The 18,689-nt window shown below is 46.1% G+C and overlaps 1 protein-coding gene across 1 annotated transcript; it reads right to left on the bottom strand.

The window, feature by feature from the left end:
* Positions 1–8,207: 8,207 nt before the first annotated feature.
* Adamts4 (ADAM metallopeptidase with thrombospondin type 1 motif 4) lies at positions 8,208–17,360 on the bottom strand. The gene is made up of 9 exons (XM_090339808.1): positions 16,209–17,360; positions 14,793–15,116; positions 14,443–14,575; positions 13,845–14,015; positions 12,643–12,929; positions 12,362–12,548; positions 11,308–11,483; positions 10,147–10,322; positions 8,208–9,437 (listed from the first exon to the last, which is right to left on the bottom strand). Exons 1-9 carry the CDS (start codon positions 16,878–16,880, stop codon positions 9,011–9,013), a joined length of 2,553 nt encoding a protein of 850 aa, XP_090195934.1. The 5' UTR covers positions 16,881–17,360; the 3' UTR covers positions 8,208–9,010.
* Between the last annotated feature and the right edge of the window lie 1,329 nt (positions 17,361–18,689).

Here is an 18,689-nt window from a genome sequence, read left to right as displayed (position 1 = left end):
ACCACCTTGAGTCAGTTTCATTTCCAGCTTTCTGGTGGTTAACTGGAGATAAGAATTTCATGGACTTTCCTGCCTGGGCTGGCTTTGAATCATGATCCTCAGATTTCAGCCTCTGGTGTGGCCAGGATTACAGGTGTGAGGTACCGCTTGCCAGCTCTTCTTAAGCGTTTCTTACTGTTTTAATAGTTGTCTGAATAAGGTTTTTTAAGGTTTTTTTGTTGTTGTTGTTGTTTGTTTGTTTGTTTGTTTTGTTTTGTGGGCCATGGGGCTTGAACTCTGGGCCTGGGCACTGTTCCTGAGCAATTCAGCTCAAGACTAGCACCCTACCCCTTGAGCCACAGCCCCACTTTCCCTTTTCTAGTGATTAATTGGAGATAAGAGTCTCAAGGGCTTTAGTGCCTGGGATGGCTTTGAACCACAATTCTCAGATCTAAGCCTCCTGAGTAGCTAGGATTACAGGCATGAGCCACCGTGCCAGGCCTGAATAAATTCTTTAGAAATTAATAATAATAATAACAACAACAACAACAACAAATAAGCTGGACATGATTGTATGTACTTGTAATTACAGCACTAAGGAGGATCGGGAGTTCTAGGTCAGCCTGGGATACGTAGTGAAATCCTGTCTCAACAACACCACACACACACACACACACACACACACACCTCAGAAAAAAAATAACGAAAGAATATAGTAGCTGGGTGAGCTGAAGAGCTCAGGAACAATGCCCAGGCCCAGGGGTAGGGCGATAGCCTTAAGGTGAAGAGCTTAGGGCCAGCGCCCAGGCCCAGAGTTCAAGCTCCATGACCAACAAATAAAAAGAATATAGTAAAATGTCAATCAACTTTGTGGGCTTTGGTTCTGTGTTGGAACAGATGTTACAAAAAGTTAGGGTTGGAGGTGTGGCTCAGTTGGTAGAGTGCTAGCAAGTGAGTGAATGTATCAGGTACGCAGTTTGAGCCCTGGTCTCCAACCAAAAAGAAAAAAACTGAAGACTTGGAGGAGGGGATAAAAGGCTTGAAGGGGGGATAAGTCATAATTTTTACTTTTACCTTTTCTGAAAATTATCTCCTGGGGGGAGGATCAACTTAGGACCTTATTGCTCTTGTGTGGCTTTTTCACTCTACAACTTGAGCTTGCTGGCTTTTTTTTTTTTGCTGATTAATTGAAGATCACAGTCTCTTGGACTTTTCTTCTCTCTGAGCTGACTTCATACCTCAGTCCTCATTTCTCTCAGACTTCTGAACAGGGCGGATTATAGGCATGAACCACCAGCACCCAGAAAATATTATCTTTTAATAAACCACCATTGTTCTAGGCAGAGGAAACCATAAACGCCAAAGTCTGGAAATGCAAGATATGGCTTAAGTTGATAAAACCCTGGGTTCAATTCCTAGTATCCAAAAAGAAAAGAGAGAAAGAGACAGACAGACAGACAGACAGATGGAGAGGAGGGTCTGAAAATGAAAAGAACTTAGGAAATTTGACTAGACAGCATAGACAACATAGATCCTCTATGTATAAACACCTTGCTCAAACACAACACCAAATACAGGACAAGAAGATGCTAAAGTTTTCTGAGCAGAGTGCTATAATCATACCTTCTTTTTTTTTTTCCTTTTTTCTTTTTGCCAGTCCTGGGCCTGAGCATATTGACATTTTTTACATCAGAGACAGAGAGACTTTAAAAATGTTTAGCAGGGACAGGGAGTTTGGCCTAGTGGTAGAGTACTTGCCTAACATGCACGTAGACCCAGGTTCAATTCCTCAGTACCACATACATAAAAAGACTAGAAGTGGTGTTGTGGCTCAAGTGGTAGAGCCCTAGCCTGAGAAAGCCCAAGGACAGTGCTTAGGCCCTGAGCTCAAGCCCAGGACTGGCAAAATAAAAAAAAAAAAAAAAAAAAAATATATATATATATATATATATATATATATATATTTAGGAGGCAAATAGGACTTGATGACTGACTGTATGTGCTAAGTTGCTGAGTTTAAGGACTCAAAACTGATTATTGGATTTCTTCCTTGGATCAATGGATGGATAGTAGTACTTTTGTTGCTGTTGCTGTGATTCAAACCCAGGGCCCTGGGCATGTTCTGCCACTGTGCTACATCTCCCACTGATGCTACTTAATGAGAAGCAAAGCCAAACTTAGAAAGAGCATTTGTTAGGAGAAGTAGAGACAACAATATGTGGGTTTAATGAGTTTGAGCTAACCCTGTGGCGATTCGAAGTGAGATAATACTTGATTTGAATGCAATAACAGCTTTAAAACATATTTGCTTTGTGACTAAGCAATATATTCCCTGGGTTTGAACTATAAAATGAGTCCCATCTTAAGAGGTTTTAGATAATTAGCAAGACAATTATCAAAAAGTGCTAGCAGGCAGCAGACCTTCAATGCATCTGAACTTTGAGCACACAATACAAACTGAGTAAAAGCTCTGATTTGTAAGGGATCTTCACTTTAGCAGTAAAGACAGATTATGTACAAAGATCAATGAAATATGGTTGTCCCAGAGGGCAAAACAGGAAGCCTTAAAATATGCAGATCATGGCTTAGGGTGGGAAGCAAGATTCAATCCTAAAAATAACCAGTGGAAAAAGAGAGCTGGAGGCATCACTCAGCAGTATCACTCCAGCCAAGGCATCACAAGGCCTTGCATAAACCCCCAGTACAAGAAAAACAAATTCTTGACCATTTTCTTTGTTCTTTTGGCTTTCTGAGACAAGGTCTCCCTATATATCTCAGGCTTATCTGGAACTCACCATCATCCTGGCCTCCTGCCTCTGTGTTCCAAGTACTAGGATTATAGGCATGCATCATCATACCTAGTTTCTGACTTTCACTTTCTTCTGTAAATTAATTCTGTATCTTCCCTGTTATCCCCTGAATGTGGACATTTGGACAAAATTTGACAAAAATCTCATTAGACATGACTTGAACAGTTCCTTGGTATATTGCTAATGCTAATACACTTTGGAACAGTGTCCTTCCCAAATGCCATGAGAGTATGATTATATCAGTTTATACAACCCAGTGTTGTGTATGTTGTGTGTGTGTGGTGTGTGATTGTGTGTGTGCTCATGTAAGCATGCACACGTGTTTGCTTTTTTTTTTTTGCCAGTCCTGAGGCTTGAACCCAGGGCTTGGCACTGTCCTTGGACAATTTTTGCTCAAGGTTAGTGCTCTGCCATTTGATCTACAGCATTACTTCTGGCTTTTTTTTTTTTTTTTCCAATCCTGAGCTTGAGCTCAGAGCATGAGCACTGTCCTTGGACTTTCTCAAGGCTAGAGCTCTATCACTTGAGTCACAGCACCACTTTCGGCTTTTTCTATGTATATGGTACTGAGGAATCAAACCCAGGGATCTGTGCCAGCTAGGTGAGCACTCTACCACTAGGCTACACTCTCAGTCCCCACACTTGTGCTTTTTTCACTCAAGGCTGGTGTGCTATCACTTGAGCCATACCTTCGATTCCACCTTTTTGCTGGTTAGTTGGAAATAAGAGTCGTCAGAATTTGTTTGCCAGCCTGGTTTTGAACCATAGCCCTTAGATCTCAGCCTCCTTAGTGGTTTGTTTATTGACCAAATAAGTGAGATAAATAAATTTTCTGGGAATTAAGCCAATTAATAATTTTCTTCAAACTCATTTTTTAGCCAGTTTTTCCCTACATGTTCAGCTTTCTCTACTACCTATTTTCTTTTCTTTGCTTTTTTCTTTTTGCCAGTCCTGGGGCTTGGACTCAGGGCCTGAGCAGTCTTTAGGTTTTCCTTAAGGCTCATACTCTATCACTTGAGCCACAGCACCACTTCCGGCTTTTTTTTTTACATGGTACTGAGGAATCAAACCCAGAGTTTCATGCATGCTAGCCAAGCACTCTACCACTAGGCCATGCTCCCAACTCTCTAATGCTTATTTTCTTTATTATTTATTCATTTATTTTTTTGTCGGTCATGGGGCTTGAACTCTAGGCCTGAGCACTGTCCCTGAGTTCAGCTCAAGGCTACCCGCCTTACCCCTGGAGCCACAGCACCATTTCCCATTTTCTAGTATTGTCAATACTAGCTAGCCTAGGCTAGCTTTGAACCAAAATCCTCAGATCTCAGTCTCCTGAGTAGCTAGGTTTACAGGCATGAACCACCACATCTGGCTTCTAGTGCTTATTTTCATCTGCATTGTAAAGAGTTTGCTGGTATGCCTCAATGAAGTTGGATGTGAATACAAAGTGTGTGTCACTGTTTGTATGGGTTTATGGGGCCTGTTGCTAGTTGACCAGACTGTAGAGATGCTTAAACCTGCTTCCTCCCCTCCCTTTCCTTCCCAAAGCTACTTAAGTACTCCGAGCCTATCCCCATATAAGGCTCTGTCTGGGGAAGTTGTTCAATATTGTTGTTCCCCCTTCTCCTTGGACTGCCCCTCCAACTCTTTCCCCACCCCACCCCCACCACACCCTTTCTGTTTTTAAAAGCTAGTGGTTTCCTCCAGCTGTCAGCTGGTTACTCTTACTGCCAATGATTCTGGCTTCTTCCCAGCAACATTCAATGGGGAAGGTATTCAATTAGCTCGAAAGCATCCTCTTAGCCAATAAACATAAATACATTAAAATCTATTTACTTGCCTCTTCCTCTCCCATAAGCCCTGACCAATGAGGTGCTGTTTTTTTTTCTCCCCTCACTTACTGACAATCTGGTAATTTAGAAAACAAAATACTATAGTACTGTATGGAGATTAAAGAAATTGAAGTAGAGATGGAGTGCAAACATCAATGCCCATTCCACAGCATCCTCCAGAAATTCTGGCTCTCCCACCTCTATGCATAAAAGTGGAATAGATACCCCCAATTCCCTCTGCTCTAGACACAGAAGCAGAGAATGTCAGAGGCCAGAAGAATATAAAGAAACGAGCCCAATTCAGCTATTGTTTCAATCTCTTTCCTCAATTCAAACACATCCTCACACACACTTGCCACGTCCTAAGATGGTTGTACAAACTCTGCTCTAACTTCTCTAAGGAGAAGCTTACTCCTTTGTCAATCTCTGATGTTTCCCCCTTTCTTTCAGTGCCATCACTGGGGTTAAACTCAGAACATCACACTTTCACTTGGTCTTTTCTGCTCATGGCTGGCATTCTACCCCTTGAGCCTCACCTGCACTTCTAGTTTTTGTTGGTTCATTGGAGATAAGAATCTCAGGGATCTTTCTACCCAAGTTGTCTTTGAACAGTGAACTTCAGGTCTCAGCTGAGTAACTAGCATTATAGACATAAGCTACCAATGCCAGGCTTACTACTTCTGCCCCCCACCCAGCTCTTCATTGTTGCCTCTTTCCACCATTAAGACCAGATTCTCAAACAGATTCAGTGCCTCCTTTCTTCCTGTGCTTCCTCATCCTGCTCTAGTTTGTATCTCCACACCTTAGCTCAGCCTCCTGAAGGCAAGTAACTTGGGGAAACAGAGCTTGTCCTGGCTCTTGCAGGAAGGTAAAAAGGGTGGTGCATCCTCTGAAAGAACTTGTTGGAATCTTGACTTTGGGGTATTAGGTAAGCCATATCCTGGGTCTCAGAGGATTAGATTATTCTAGAAAGGAATCAAGCTTTACCTGAGGGCTGGGACACTCATAAGTGATTGAAGAGCTAGGTTTTTATTCTGTAGCCCTGTATGTTCCCAGCCATTCACATATACATCTTCTAAACTCAATCTCTTTCTGAAGGGGAAAAATTTCTGCCAGTAAGAATTCTTTACAGTGAGCAAAAAGTTCTTCTTAAAATTATATATATGTATATATATATATATCACTTCCATATATATATGGAAGTGATTTATAAAGTGTGAATTTCCAAAGAGCATTAAAGAAATGTGAAAAGAGCTATCTTAATTACCTTCTCCTCAGAATTCAACCAAGTTTCACCCTCTTTAACTCTCATAGTCCATTAATTCCAGGGCTCAGTCTCTGCAGTTCATTTTGCCCTTATCTTATGGTTCCTTGTACTGTCCATTGTTTCTCATGGGGAGTCGGGGAAAGAGCACACAACCTCCTCCTGAAAACCATCAGTTTACTTACTTCCATAATGACGTATTTTGTCATTGAACTTACCATAGAGCTCTGCTTACTGTACCATGAACTCATAGTGTACTAAGACCCATAAATGTATTAGTCAAGGCTTAGTTTTGCTATCTAGATTAAACAGTTGAATGTCACTCTGGTCTCATTCCATTCTCTGATCCTGTCTCCTGCTGCCTGGTTGTTGGGGTGGGGGGCACAGGATATACCAGGGCTCAAACACATCAGTGGAGACACGTTTACTGGAGAGAGGAGTGTGGTCACTTCTTTGTTTATTGATGATTAGGGAGCAGACACTGTTCTGGGTGGTGTAAAGTACAGGCACTGTGTAAGGATTTGCCTGGTTTAGAACTTGATTAGCCAAGTGCAGTTCCAGTGTGTACATACAAATGCTGAAACCTCCACATCTGCTTCTCAGCTCCACAAACCCATCTGTACACATATTTGACATCCCAGAAAGGGCTGCATTGGAAGAGTGAGTTGTCTTTGGCTTTCACATCCTCCCTTTTTAAAAATCATCACCTCAGGATCTTCTTTTCATATAACTACTCCCTTACTCCACATGTAGCCTATTCTTCAGTTACTGGAGGTCATCCTGTTTCTGCTGCTCACACCCCCAAGTTTTTACAGGCTCCTCACTGCTTGAGCTTTTGTGCTCAAGGCTAACACTGGACCACTTGAGCAATAGCTTCACTTCCGGATTTTGATTCTTCTGGTTCATTGGAGATAAGAGTCTCCTGGACTTTCCTGCTGAGCTGGCTTAGAACCTTGATTCTCAGACCTCAGCCTCCTGGGTAACTAGGATTAAAGTCGTAAGCCACTGGTGCTGGCTGCCTAGGTATATTTTCTTTCTCTTTCTTTCTTTCTTTCTTTCTTTCTTTCTTCCTTCCTTCCTTTCTTTCTTTCTTTCTTTCTTTCTTTCTTTCTTTCCTTCTTAAAGATTTTATTAACACTGATTTTTTACATCATATTTCAAATGTCATGCTTAACAAACAAGTATTCAAGAAGGGAATCTCTATATGCAATCACTGACACATAGATTTTAGGACATAATTAAAATTAAGCTGAGGATTTATATGTCATAGATAGGTATTAATCTATATAATAAAACATTACGTCTTTAGAGTATATATCCCATCATAGATTTTTATGTCTATGCAGTTATGTTTATATCTCTAAGACCATGTCCATAACCTAGTTATATTTTCAAGCAAAGCCTTCTCACACAAAAAAAGTAGAGATATTCTAGCAACCTAGTCTCCTTTTGCTACCACTGAACACCTGGCACCTGGCACCTCAAATCTTTCTTCCTTTCCTCCTCTACATTTCTTCCCCAACTCTGTTCTTTTTGCACACCATTCAAATTTCACCTCTTGAAATAAATCTGCTAGGTTCAAACTGGTTGCTTCTAGAGACACTGCCCCAGTCACTCACTAGTCATAAAGGTAACTCCTCACCATTTGAAAATACTAAAACTTTTTTTCTCAGAACAACTCTATGGTAGTAGATATTATTCATCTCATTTAAAAGACTACAACAATGCTTAAATTTAGATGCCCCCCCCAGCTTTTGCTCCAGGGCTCTTTCTAGAAGAACAATCAGTCCTACACCTATCAACAAAACATTTATTTGTGTTGAATCAGTTACTCTTGTTATATATTTATTTCTGCTAGTCCTGGGGTTTGAACTCAGGACCTGAGCACTGTCCTTGGGCTTTCTCAAGACTAGAATTCTACCACTTGAGCCACAGTATAACTTCCAGTTCTTTCTATGTAAGCAGTACTGAGGAACTGAACTGGAGTCTTCACGCATGCTAGACAAATACTCTACCCCTAGGCCAAACTCCCGGCCCTGATTCTTGTTATTTTTATACATTCATGCTCTTGTCAACTACACCTGACAAGCATTACTGTAGCCCCTTCATTTGACTGGCATCATACAGAGGAGATAGACAAATGTCCTTTTTCTGGTAGCCCTTCAGAATCCAAGACAAGCGTTCTGTCAAAGGAACTGAGTGCAGAGGTAAGGATGGGCACTCCTTCCTTGAATATCTGAAACCTTTTAGTACTTTGCAGACCTACTGAAGGGTGAATGATAATAACCAAGAGCAACACTCATTTGTTGTGCACTTAAGGAGTGCTAGTTCTTTATTTACATTATTCAGTCCTTATAACAACAAATTTCTAAAGGAGATATTATTATTGTCAATTTAGAAAACACACTCAGAGATATGGGACCAAGGTGTAACCCACATCTGTCCGACTCCAAAAGGAGTATATAAATAACATAATTCAATTTATATTTTTAAAATGTGATAATTCCTCACTCCCTGAAGACCTTGCCTTGACTCTCCCTTTCCTAGTAAATATTATTCACAGAGAGCAGAGCAGGGCAAGTTGTACCTCATTCATAAGCATGCAGTTTCTCTCTCTCTCTCTCTCTCTCTCTCTCTCTCTCTCTCTCTCTCTCTCTCTCTCTCTCTCTCTCTCTCTCTCTCTCTCACACACACACACACACACACACACACACAATTTATGCTTATCCTAGCCAGGTTGGGACTATAAGGGATAGGAATCCATTTTTTTCCCCTAAGGCTCTAGTCCTTATCCCCTTCCCAGGTGCTAAATAAAAATGAATAAATAATAAATACAAATGGGACTCAGGACCCATTCTCCCTTCCCCCTCCCTCCCTTGACCCGCAGGGCGGAGGGGGCAGTTTACATAGGGCGCTGTCTCCTACCCCCTTCAATCCACCAACCCATCACTGCCTCCCCGGGCAGGAAAGCCGGGCAGGGCCAGCCTGCTCTTTAGGACAGCGAGGAGGGGGGACTCACTCCCATCACTCCTCCCCACTGTAGGGAGGGAGCTGCAGGAGCTCCCTCATTCTCCCTGCTGAGTATGAGGCCCGGGTGCCCAGCTTGGGCAGCCGGGTTGGAGAGGTTATTTCCTGCCTGCCCAGGAGCGCCGCCGAAGTATCTCCAGGATCTGTGCTCGACGGTGCAGCCAGTCCTGGGGCGGGGGCCGTGGTGTGGAAAGGGCGGGCTGAGGAACGAAGAAGCTGTATCGCAGGCGTGCGTTCTGCGGGTTACCAGCTACCAGGACTTGCAGCATCAAAGGCTGAGCCAGCGGCCCATGGCCTGACAAGGTCTCATCGGCTGCAGTGGCCCCGCTGTAGCGCAGGCTGACTGCCCCAGGCAGCAGCACGTCTGTGGCTGAGGGCATTAGTGTGTATTCGCCATTGAGAGCATAGGTGCCATCTGGGAGCTTGAGGGCCAGGTAGATGCTGCGGACACTAGGGCCTCCCTGCTGCCGAACCAGAATGTGAGTGGCCCCAGCAGGAATCGTGACCACATTGTTGTACCCATACCTGTACAGAGAAAGTAAATGAGGCACTTAGCATCTCCTGAATTCCTCCTTTCCCCTCCAGCTCTGTGATGTGTGGGGGTGAGGAAGGGGGAACACATGTGTGCATTGTGGATAGGTCTGTCTCCTCAAACTGTACTGCCCAGATCACAGCTACATGCAAATACCTCCTCTTTCATATCTCTGGATAGTTATCTACACCTATTACCTCTTTTTTTTTTTTTTTTTTTTTGGTCAGTCATGGGGCTTGAACTCTGAGCCTGGGCACTGTCCCAGAGCTCTTCAACTCAAGGCCAGAACTCTATCACTAGAGCCACAGCTCCACTTTTGGTCTTGTGTTGGTTAACTGGAGAAAAGAGTCCCACGGACTTCAGTGCTAGGCTCAATCCTCAGATCTCAGCTTCCTGCGTGAGCCACCAGCACCTGGGTTTATTACCTCTTATTGAAGTGCCCCGCTAGCCGCCCCCACTTCCTTAGTGCCTGTCTAGTTCTTACTCTTCTATTTCTGAGATCATCTCCCTGATGTCCATAGGGGCTCTCTCATCCCACCCCCAAGCCACCCTTTGTTGAACATATGGGATGGTTTACTGCCTAATCATCTATCTCTCTTCTAGACTAAATAATGTTGAGTCACCTCTGTTTCCCTAGGACCCAGAAAAGCACCAAAAAAAAGACCAAAAAAAATAGAAGGAAAAAAAAAATAGTGAGGTAACCTGAATTTTCGGAAGGAGCCTGACTGCTTGCTGCAGCTAGAACCATCCCCGCCACACACCATACATTTGTCAAACTTCTTTTTGGAGCCAATGATACGATCACAGCCAGCATGGATGCAGCGGCCCCGGACACAGACCGAGGTGCTGTCTGGGGAGCAGGGAGTCCCATCTGCCACCTGAGGGAGAAGAGAAGGGAACATAGAAAAGGATTCTTAACTCAGGAGGGCTTGGTGACCCAAACAGATGCTCAAGTCTCTTCAAGGAAAGGGAGTAGGAAAAGATGGATAAGAGATGTGAATGCTGTATAAAATGAGCTCCAGCCTGTAGGGAGTTATCATAGTTATAATAATAATAATTATAAAAGCTTCCATTTTCAGAGTACTCAGTGTGAAACAGGTGGTGCAGTAAATATTTTACAAATATGAAACTGCTTTTAAAGATTTCTAGAGATAGAACTCTGAAGTTTGGAAAGATCTAGGAACTTGTTCAAAGATTACACAGATGGTAAACAGGAGCCAAGGTGGTAATTTCTGGTCTGAGTCCCAAAACCAAACCCTTAACTAAATGGTAACCAAATGGTAATGCTGCCAGAAGGACACTAGAGGGCAGAATTCTCACAGGTTAGAGGAGAAAGAGGACCGCCACATGATGCTGCTGGCGCTTGTTTCTCTTTCTGGAGCCTTCAACAGCGGCTGTGCCCAGATGTCAATCTATGGGAAGCCTTGAGTTCATGGTACATGAATTAAATAGGGCCATGATTGCCATTTGAAAAGTAGAGTCGAGAACTTAGACAAAAGGTCATGCAATGGCATTTTCACCATGAGGTCCCAACAGAAAAGTTAGATGGATTAGGAGATGTGGATTGTGTGTAGGATGAGCTTCATTTTGTATGTGATTTCCATCATAATGATAATAATAATTATTGTACAAGATGCAGCAAAAAGCAGGGGAAAAGCATAGGCTAGAACAGCCTTAGAGGCCAATTATTGAGAGTCTGTTTCCCAAATACCTCATACCCATGGACAAATGAGACCTTAGGGCTAGCATGGCATGGCTGTAGGAATGCTAGCAATGGTGTCATTTTGGAGTTCTTTTGTTATCAGAAAGCAGAGTAATCTATTTATATGAGTATAAATAGAGCTTGGGGCTTCTGGTCCTCACCCGTTGTTTAAGCACATAGTAGTAGCCCAGTGCCCGGGCCTGGCAGGTGAGTTTGCACTGGTCCTGGGGGGCTACACCTGCATATCGAGGCACCCAGTCCATGGGCCCTGGGAAGCTCTTGAAGAGGTCAGTGCGGTGATTATAGGCAGCGCATTGCTCCTCACGGAAGGTCAGTGCTGTATGGGGTGAAATGGACAGTCAGAATCCATCCCTCCTTCTCACAGGGTCCCACAAACCACTCCTACCTAACCTCGCAGAACCTTACAGTCATCTACGGACTCTCCCTCCTCTACAGACTTCTAGGGACAGTATTACATGATTAAAGTTGGGAGGTGGAAATGCTGGAGGGAGCACCACTGATCAAGATGCATTGTATTCATAAACAAACTGCTTTTGTTTGTTGGCCATGGGGTCAGAGTTAGAGGCTGGGTGCTGTACCTGAGCTGCAGTTTACTCAAGGCTAGTGCACTACCACTTTGAGCCATAGCACCAATTCTGGTTTTCTGGTGATTCATTGAAGATAAAAATCTCACACACTTTCCTCCCCAGGCTTGCTTCAAACCATGACCCTCAGATCCTTAGCCTCCTGAGTAGCTAGGGTGACAGGTGTGAAGCCACCAGTGTCTGACTAAACTGCTTTGTTTAATGGTACCTCCTTTGTACAACTTCTTTTTTTTTTTTTTTTTTTTTTTTGCACCAGTCCTGGGCTTGAGCTCAGGGCCTGAGCACTGTCCTTGGACTTTCTCAAGGCTAGAGCTCTACCACTTGAGCCTCAGCACCACTTCCGGCTTTTTTTTCTATGTATGTGGTACCGAGGAATCGAACCCGGGTCTTCATGCATGCTAGGCAAGCACTTTAACCACTAGGCCAAACTCCCGGCCCCTTTGTACAACTTCCTAAAGATAATTAAAAAAAATAAAATTAAAAAAAAGGACTAAAGTCACTTCCTCTCGCAGCGGGGGCGGCAGCATCTTAGTCCAACACTCAAGTGTGAGTCTTTGTTCTGTCTTTTCTTCCCAAGGGTAGCCATGCTTCCATGCTTCCCACCTCTCACCTGTGCCTGTTGGGCAGTTCTTCGTGTTGCAGGAGCGGAAACGGGTACGACGGCCCTCACAGTACTTGCCACCATTCCGAGGCACGGGCTTTGTGCAGTCTCGAGATGAGAACTGGACACCACCCCCACAGCTCCGAGAGCAGTCATCCCATGGTCCCCAGGTACCCCAGCCACCCGCCCGAGGAACCTGCAGAGGCACAGAAGAGAGGAATGGGATAGATACACTCTATCCCAGGCCTACGCCTATGTCCCTTAACTCCCACCCCTGCCCTGGATCTCACATTGAAGTCTTTAAGCTGGTCCACGTGGAGGCAGCGGCCACCCATGCAGGCCTGTGCAGGTCCGCAGGGAGTACCATCGGCCCAGGGCGAGTGCTTGGTCTGGCACATAGCATGGCCATTAAGGTGGCCAGAGCACCAGAGGGCAGCACAAGGTGGTGGCAGCTGTGGACAGTGGTGGGAGTCAGGCCCAAAGGTCAGTTGGCACTGGCGGTCAGCATCATAATCCTTGCCAGGAAAAGTTGCAGGCAGATGCAAGGGAGCCTCTGGCTTGTCTAAGAGACAGTGCCCTGAGAAGGGAGTTGAGGCACAGAGTCAGCAAGGGCCTAAGGAGAATGTTTAGTATTGCTAGTTGAAAGATTAGGCTCGGGGGTGGGGGTTGGGGGGAATCTTAGAGCTGTATAAGACTTCAAATAGCAATTACGCTTAGTTGAATACCTATTATGTGGTGATATTAGCTTAATGCTTGGCCAGCATTATCTTATTTAATCATGGCAAAATACCTATGAGGTAGTTGCCATGTTTATACCTAATTCATCTATCAGTAACTTACAGTCACACACCTGTATATGCCTAAAGAGCAAAAATCTTTCCATCTATTCTTTCCCATCACAGAATTTCTGTGCATAAGTGTTGTCTCCCAGCCTTTTCACTCCAATCTGCTGCTCTGTTACTTGAGCCACAGCTCCAAAAGCTCTGGCTTTTGGCTGGTTAATTGGAGATGAGAGCCTCACAGACTTTCCAGCCCAGGCTGGCTTCAAATCATGATACTCAGATCTTAGCCTCTAGAGTAACTGGGATAATAGGCATGAGTCCCTGGTACCTGGGTCACTACAGAATTTTTGAGTCTGCTTCTTACTGAGAACTCTGCCCAAAGGCCATCATCCTGCTGTTCTTCTAGACTTCACTGAGTGACAAGGTAGTTGGCTCCTTCATAGCCAGCCTATTCCAGGGTTGGACAGTTCTAGCCTTTCAGAGCTCTATTCTGATTACTCAGCCAAAATGTACCTCCTATGGTGGTAGAATCCACTCTGGTAGGAAAGGGAACCAGACAAAGACAGCAGCATTTCTCACCCCCATCCCACACAGAGGGAAAAGCACACTTGGAGGAGTCAATGTGGCTTTTGAGAAATGTGATAGAAGTGAGGGTAGAGTGGAGGGTCAGGAATTGACTCCTGAACAGGGAAAGGTCAGTGTACTCTTACCATAGCCATTGTCCAGGAAGTCAGTGATAAAGCTGGCACTGCAGGGGGACCACGGCTCCTCAGGATCCACATGAGCCATGACAGGAGCCATGACATGGCGGGAGGTGCTCCCATGTCCATTCAGACTGATGCACGACTTGGAGTTGTCATGGAGCATGCTGAAGACATGGCCTGTGAGGACAGAAGACCTGCTCCTGTCTAAGGGTCTCATCTGTATGCCCTCAGGGCATTACATCATGAGTCTGGTTGCAACTATGGACATTCAGCCCCTTTCTGATGCTCTGTATGTAGTCGTTAATTACTCTTTGTTTTGTAAAGAGAAGATCTATCTCCATTTATTTCTCAGTTCAGCCAACATTCCCAATCCTGAACTCCTACTGCCCGACTGAATCTCCCTCCAAACACATTTCATACATGCACATACAGACAGTGCAGAGTAAATTTCTACATGTTATCCTATTTAAAAGGAAAACCTATGTTTTTATATGTCTATAGCAGAGAATTATAGCCCTAGACCCAGGCCTGAATAGGAGGAAGAAACGAATACCCTGGGACTTCCGTTTGCACTCTCCCCACCTCCCCTACATCACCACCTTACCCAGTTCATGAGCAGCGGTGAAGGCAGACTGGAGCCCATCATCCTCTACAATAGCACAGCTTCGAGCCGGGTCACACACAGTGCCCACATCAGCCATACCCAGTGTGTCACAAGTGGAGACCCCACACAGATCCTGCCGAAAGAATCATAGAAAATGCATAGAAAGCCAAGATATCTGGGTCCACTAAGCTATGATCCAGATTTAGAGGTGATCAAGAATCGAAGTACACAGCACTGTCAGAGCCCAGAGAGCCACATAGCAAGTGTGGCTGGGGCCAGGCAACATTTCTGTAATGGTGCAAGTTGGTACTGTGCAGTGCCTGGCGTGTGGTGCCCACCGGTGGCCTCACCTGACGAGTAAACAAAATAGCTGTGTCAAAGTGGTCAGGGTCCGAGTCCTCCGGGGTGTTGAGGCCCTGCTGCCAAGCACAGAAACTGCGTAGGGTCTGGGCTGCACTGGGTCCCACTTGGGGTCCTTCTTCACCTGACCCCAGAATCACTAGCCGAGTCACCACCAAGCTGACAGGGTTTCGAATGCTTGGGTGCTTGAAGGCCTTGGCCGCTGCAGCCATCACTGTCAGCAGGTAGCGCTTTAGTCCTGTACCATGAAACGCTGCCATCTTGTCATCTGCCACCACCAGGGTCTCCACAAATCTACTCAGTGAAGCAAAACGCTGGAGAGAAAAAGGGAGAGGAAGATCCTGAAATAGCTTCCCAGAGCCATTCATAGTTTCTTCCCTCCCTCACTTCCGGGGTCTGGAACTCAGTAGAGCCAGCTGGGCTTACCCCACAAGATTCCTGAAGGGGCTGGGTCCTCCCTCCCCCATCGCCAGTCCCAGGCCTTTTGTGGTAAGAAAAGCTGAGAAATCAGCTGTTGGTCTGAGAAGGGGAGGAAAAAGGGATGCTACATCCCAGGACCGTGTGGGCCTCAAAGTTAAAAAGCAGTTTGGATGATTTCCAGGAGGAAGGCCTGGGGTCTCCCAGGCCTAAGTTTGGCTGGGGCCTGTGGGACTGAGGCTAGAGGGTTAGGCTGCAACGTGTCTGCCCTGTGCGGTTGGAGGAACAATTCAGTCAGCAGCTAGGGCCAGGGCCAGATCTCAGCGTGGCGGGTGTGGAGGGAGCAGCGTCTGGTCTGGATTAAAGCTAGAAAGGGAGGAGGGAGGAAGGAAGGAAAGAGTAGGGAGACCCAGGAGTGGGAGGGAGGAAAGGATGGAGTCTCAGGCAGCTTGCAGGCAGTCCACAGTGTGGGAAGGGGATTGACCGGGAGGAGGTATGGGATGCCTTTCCTTTCTTGGCCAGCCCTGTTCTGGTTTGCAGTTTGCCAAAACCGTTTTAAAGACAGCATCAGAAGCCAGAGGACAATCCTTTGAGCCTCAAACCTCACTCTTGTAGCTCGGGGGGCTGGGGGGGAGCCTGAAAACGAGTGGGGCAGAGAAAAGAGCCAAGGCTAGTGGTCTGTTAGAATAGCTTTATTACTGGATACTAACTATGCCAGAAAGGGATGTCAATGGCCAAACAGGAGAAGGGGTGGGAGGGAGGGAAGGAAAGGTCATTCCAGTCTAGGGCATCTGACCCACCTCAGAGAAACTTTAGAACAGCTTGGTGGTCTGGCTAGAAGAGCTAAAGCAGAGAGTGGCCAGAAACTTAGAGAGAAAGGCAGGCAGAGAGAAGGCAGCAGAATAGCCAGAAGTGGAAGTGGGTGGAGAGACAATGAATAGGGGTCAGTAGGACAGATATGGCAGGACATAGACTCCAGGACTGCTTACCTTGGCTCTTCGGGGACTGGCACTGGGATTCCCAAGAGGTGCCTTGACGCTGCACATGGGACCCTGGTCGCTGGCAGGACTTTTCCGGCGTAAGATGTGAGCTCCAGGCCCCCCAGCAGAGTTAAGGGTGCCTCCCTCCAGGGGCTGAAGGTGGAGTTCAGCTCCTCGGTACTGCAGTACCCCTAGAAGGGCTCCGCCATCCCAGTGCAGAGATGCCACTGATTCCGGATCTCCATTGATGGTGCCGGTCAGGTAGGTACCTGGCTCTGCTCCACCCAGCAGCTCAGGTGCTCGGCCCAGGTACTGCACAGTCAGCCCCTCCACCTGCACTCCAGGGTCCTGCTCCAGCTCCAGTAGTAACATCTCTCCAAAGGCTGGCAAGCGGTATAACAGTCTGGCAGGGGAGCCTGAGCCAGGCAGGACACTGCCATTGAGCTTCTCTGGAAACACGATCTCTTCCTCCCGGGGGAGGGGGCTGGCTGGCCAGGCTGGGGGCAGGAGGGAGGCCAGCAGCGGCAGAAGCAGCCACAGTGGTGGCAGGGAGAGAGGCACTGAGTGAAGCAGCAGGCGGACCTGGGTTCTGGGTAGCCAGCACCCCGCCAAGCCCCTCCTGGGATAGAAGCCCATCCAGGACAAGGCATGGGTGCTCCAGCTGGGAGGGACTGAGGCCATTTGGGTCACAAAGTCCTCCACACCCTAGCTGTGGAAAGCTTCTCTCAAAAGCCTGTGGACTTGGACTTCTGCCAAGGCTGGAGACAGAGTTTTCAGAGGGGTTGGAGACAGTGAGAAAATAGAGAAAACTCAGCCCTTAGGAAAGGTGCCCAGTGGTCTGCCTCCTCCAAACTCTCCTCCTGTGCCCTCTTTTCCAAGATCTTTGTCTCTTTCTGCCTGTGTCTTCCACAGCTTCTTCCTTCTCTCCCTCTGTATGACTGTCTGGCTTCACCTCTGTGCCTGTGCTCTCTGACCCGTTTTGCTCTCTCTGTCTCTCCCTCGCTCCCTTCCTCTCTCTCTCTTGTCCTCTGTCTCTGCTGTGTCTGTGCCTCTGTGGGCTCTCCCTAGCCTCTCTCCCCGCCAGCTCTTTTAAGCATCTCAGAGTTTCTATGATTGGCTGATCTGTACGCTACTCAGCTGGGAGCTCTGTCAGTGCAACTCAGATGTATCATTGCTTCCCAAAATCTTAGTTTTTGTTTTCTTTAAAAGGAATGGGGGGGGGTGGATTTGCCCAAGGGAGGGAAATCTAGCAGCCGGATGGATTATAGGCACAGAGCCAGCTGATGACATAGCTTTTTTCCAAATCCCACAATCAGACCTCAGCTGTCTCTTCTTGGTAGGACAGAGCTTGAGGGGAGATAGAGATTCAGGGAAAGGGAATGGCAGATAGGATTCACAGATAGGACTCTGTTCTGGAGAATTCCTGCTACTCCTGTCTAACCTGCCCTTCCTTTCTTTCTGCCCTTCCTCATGTTTTGCCGTTTGCCTCAAAGGATGATTTCTAGGGCTAAGGGAACTGAGTGGGCTTTCTGGTCAAAAGAGGACAGGAAATGGGTAAAGCATGAAGAGGGAAGAACAAAGAAAGTATGTAGCTGAAAGCTGGGTAAGAACATAAGTCTAATTTGCACCTATTTGGAGGAAGTGGGAAAAGGAAGATTTCAAGTTTAAAACCAGCACAGGCTAAGGCAGTAGAACTCCTTATCTTAAAAATAAAATAGAGGGGCTGGGAGTTTGGCCTAGCAGTAGAGTGCTTGCCTGGCATGCACGAAGACCCAGGTTCGATTCCTCGGTATCACATACATAGAAAAAAGCTGGAAATGGTGCTGAGGCTCGAGTGGTAGAGCTCTAGCCTTGAGAAAGTCCAAGGACAGTGCTCAGGCCCTGAGCTCAAGCCCAGGACTGGCAATAAATAAATAAATAGATATAGAATAGAAACAAAAGGGCTAGAGATAAGGCTCAAGTAGCAGAGGGCTTACCTAGCATGTTTATTTAACACCTTGGATTTAATCTCCAGTATTAAACAAATGAAAGAGGGAGGGAAGGTAGAAAGGAGAGAAGTAGTAAAAGATAGTTTGACATGGTTTATGATAGGACCAAACAGTGACATGGCTCATGATAGGACAGAGCAGCTGGAGAGAAAAGAGGAGGCCGAAGGACAGGAAGCAGAGAGAGTGGAGTTAGTGAGTTCACTTTCCCAAGGTGGTTGATTCTGCGGGAATGGACATATGGAGGTGGTAGACAGCCAGGCAGGAGGATTAACAACTTTTCTTTTTATTATTTGTGCCAGTGCTCAAGATTGGCACTCTACACTTAAACCATAGCTCTGTTTCTGGCTTCTTAGTGATATTGGAGGTAGGAGTCTCAGGGACTATCTTACCCAGGCTGGCTCTGAACTGTGATACTCAGATCTCAGCCTGAGTTGCTAGCATTATAGGTGTAAGCCCCCAGTGCTCCAGCAAACTTTTCTTTTTATAGAAGGAGGATCCAAGG

This window comes from Megascapheus bottae, chromosome 10, assembly GCF_031878675.1.
Source record: "Megascapheus bottae isolate mThoBot1 chromosome 10, mThoBot2.hap1, whole genome shotgun sequence".
Classification (NCBI taxonomy): Eukaryota; Metazoa; Chordata; class Mammalia; order Rodentia; family Geomyidae; genus Megascapheus; species Megascapheus bottae.
This window is presented reverse-complemented; position numbering and strand designations above follow the sequence as displayed.

Bases quoted from the DNA above. Each gene is read 5' to 3' on its own strand.
- Adamts4 (XM_090339808.1), bottom strand. From the start codon at position 16,880: ATGGCCTCAGTCCCTCCCAGCTGGAGCACCCATGCCTTGTCCTGGATG. The intron at 14,016-14,442 runs GTAAGGTGGTGA...CTGTCCTCACAG, and splicing joins CACCGCTGCTCATGAACTGG to GCCATGTCTTCAGCATGCTC. The intron at 9,438-10,146 runs GTTACCTCACTA...TTCTCTGTACAG, and splicing joins GGCTCCTTCCGAAAATTCAG to GTATGGGTACAACAATGTGG.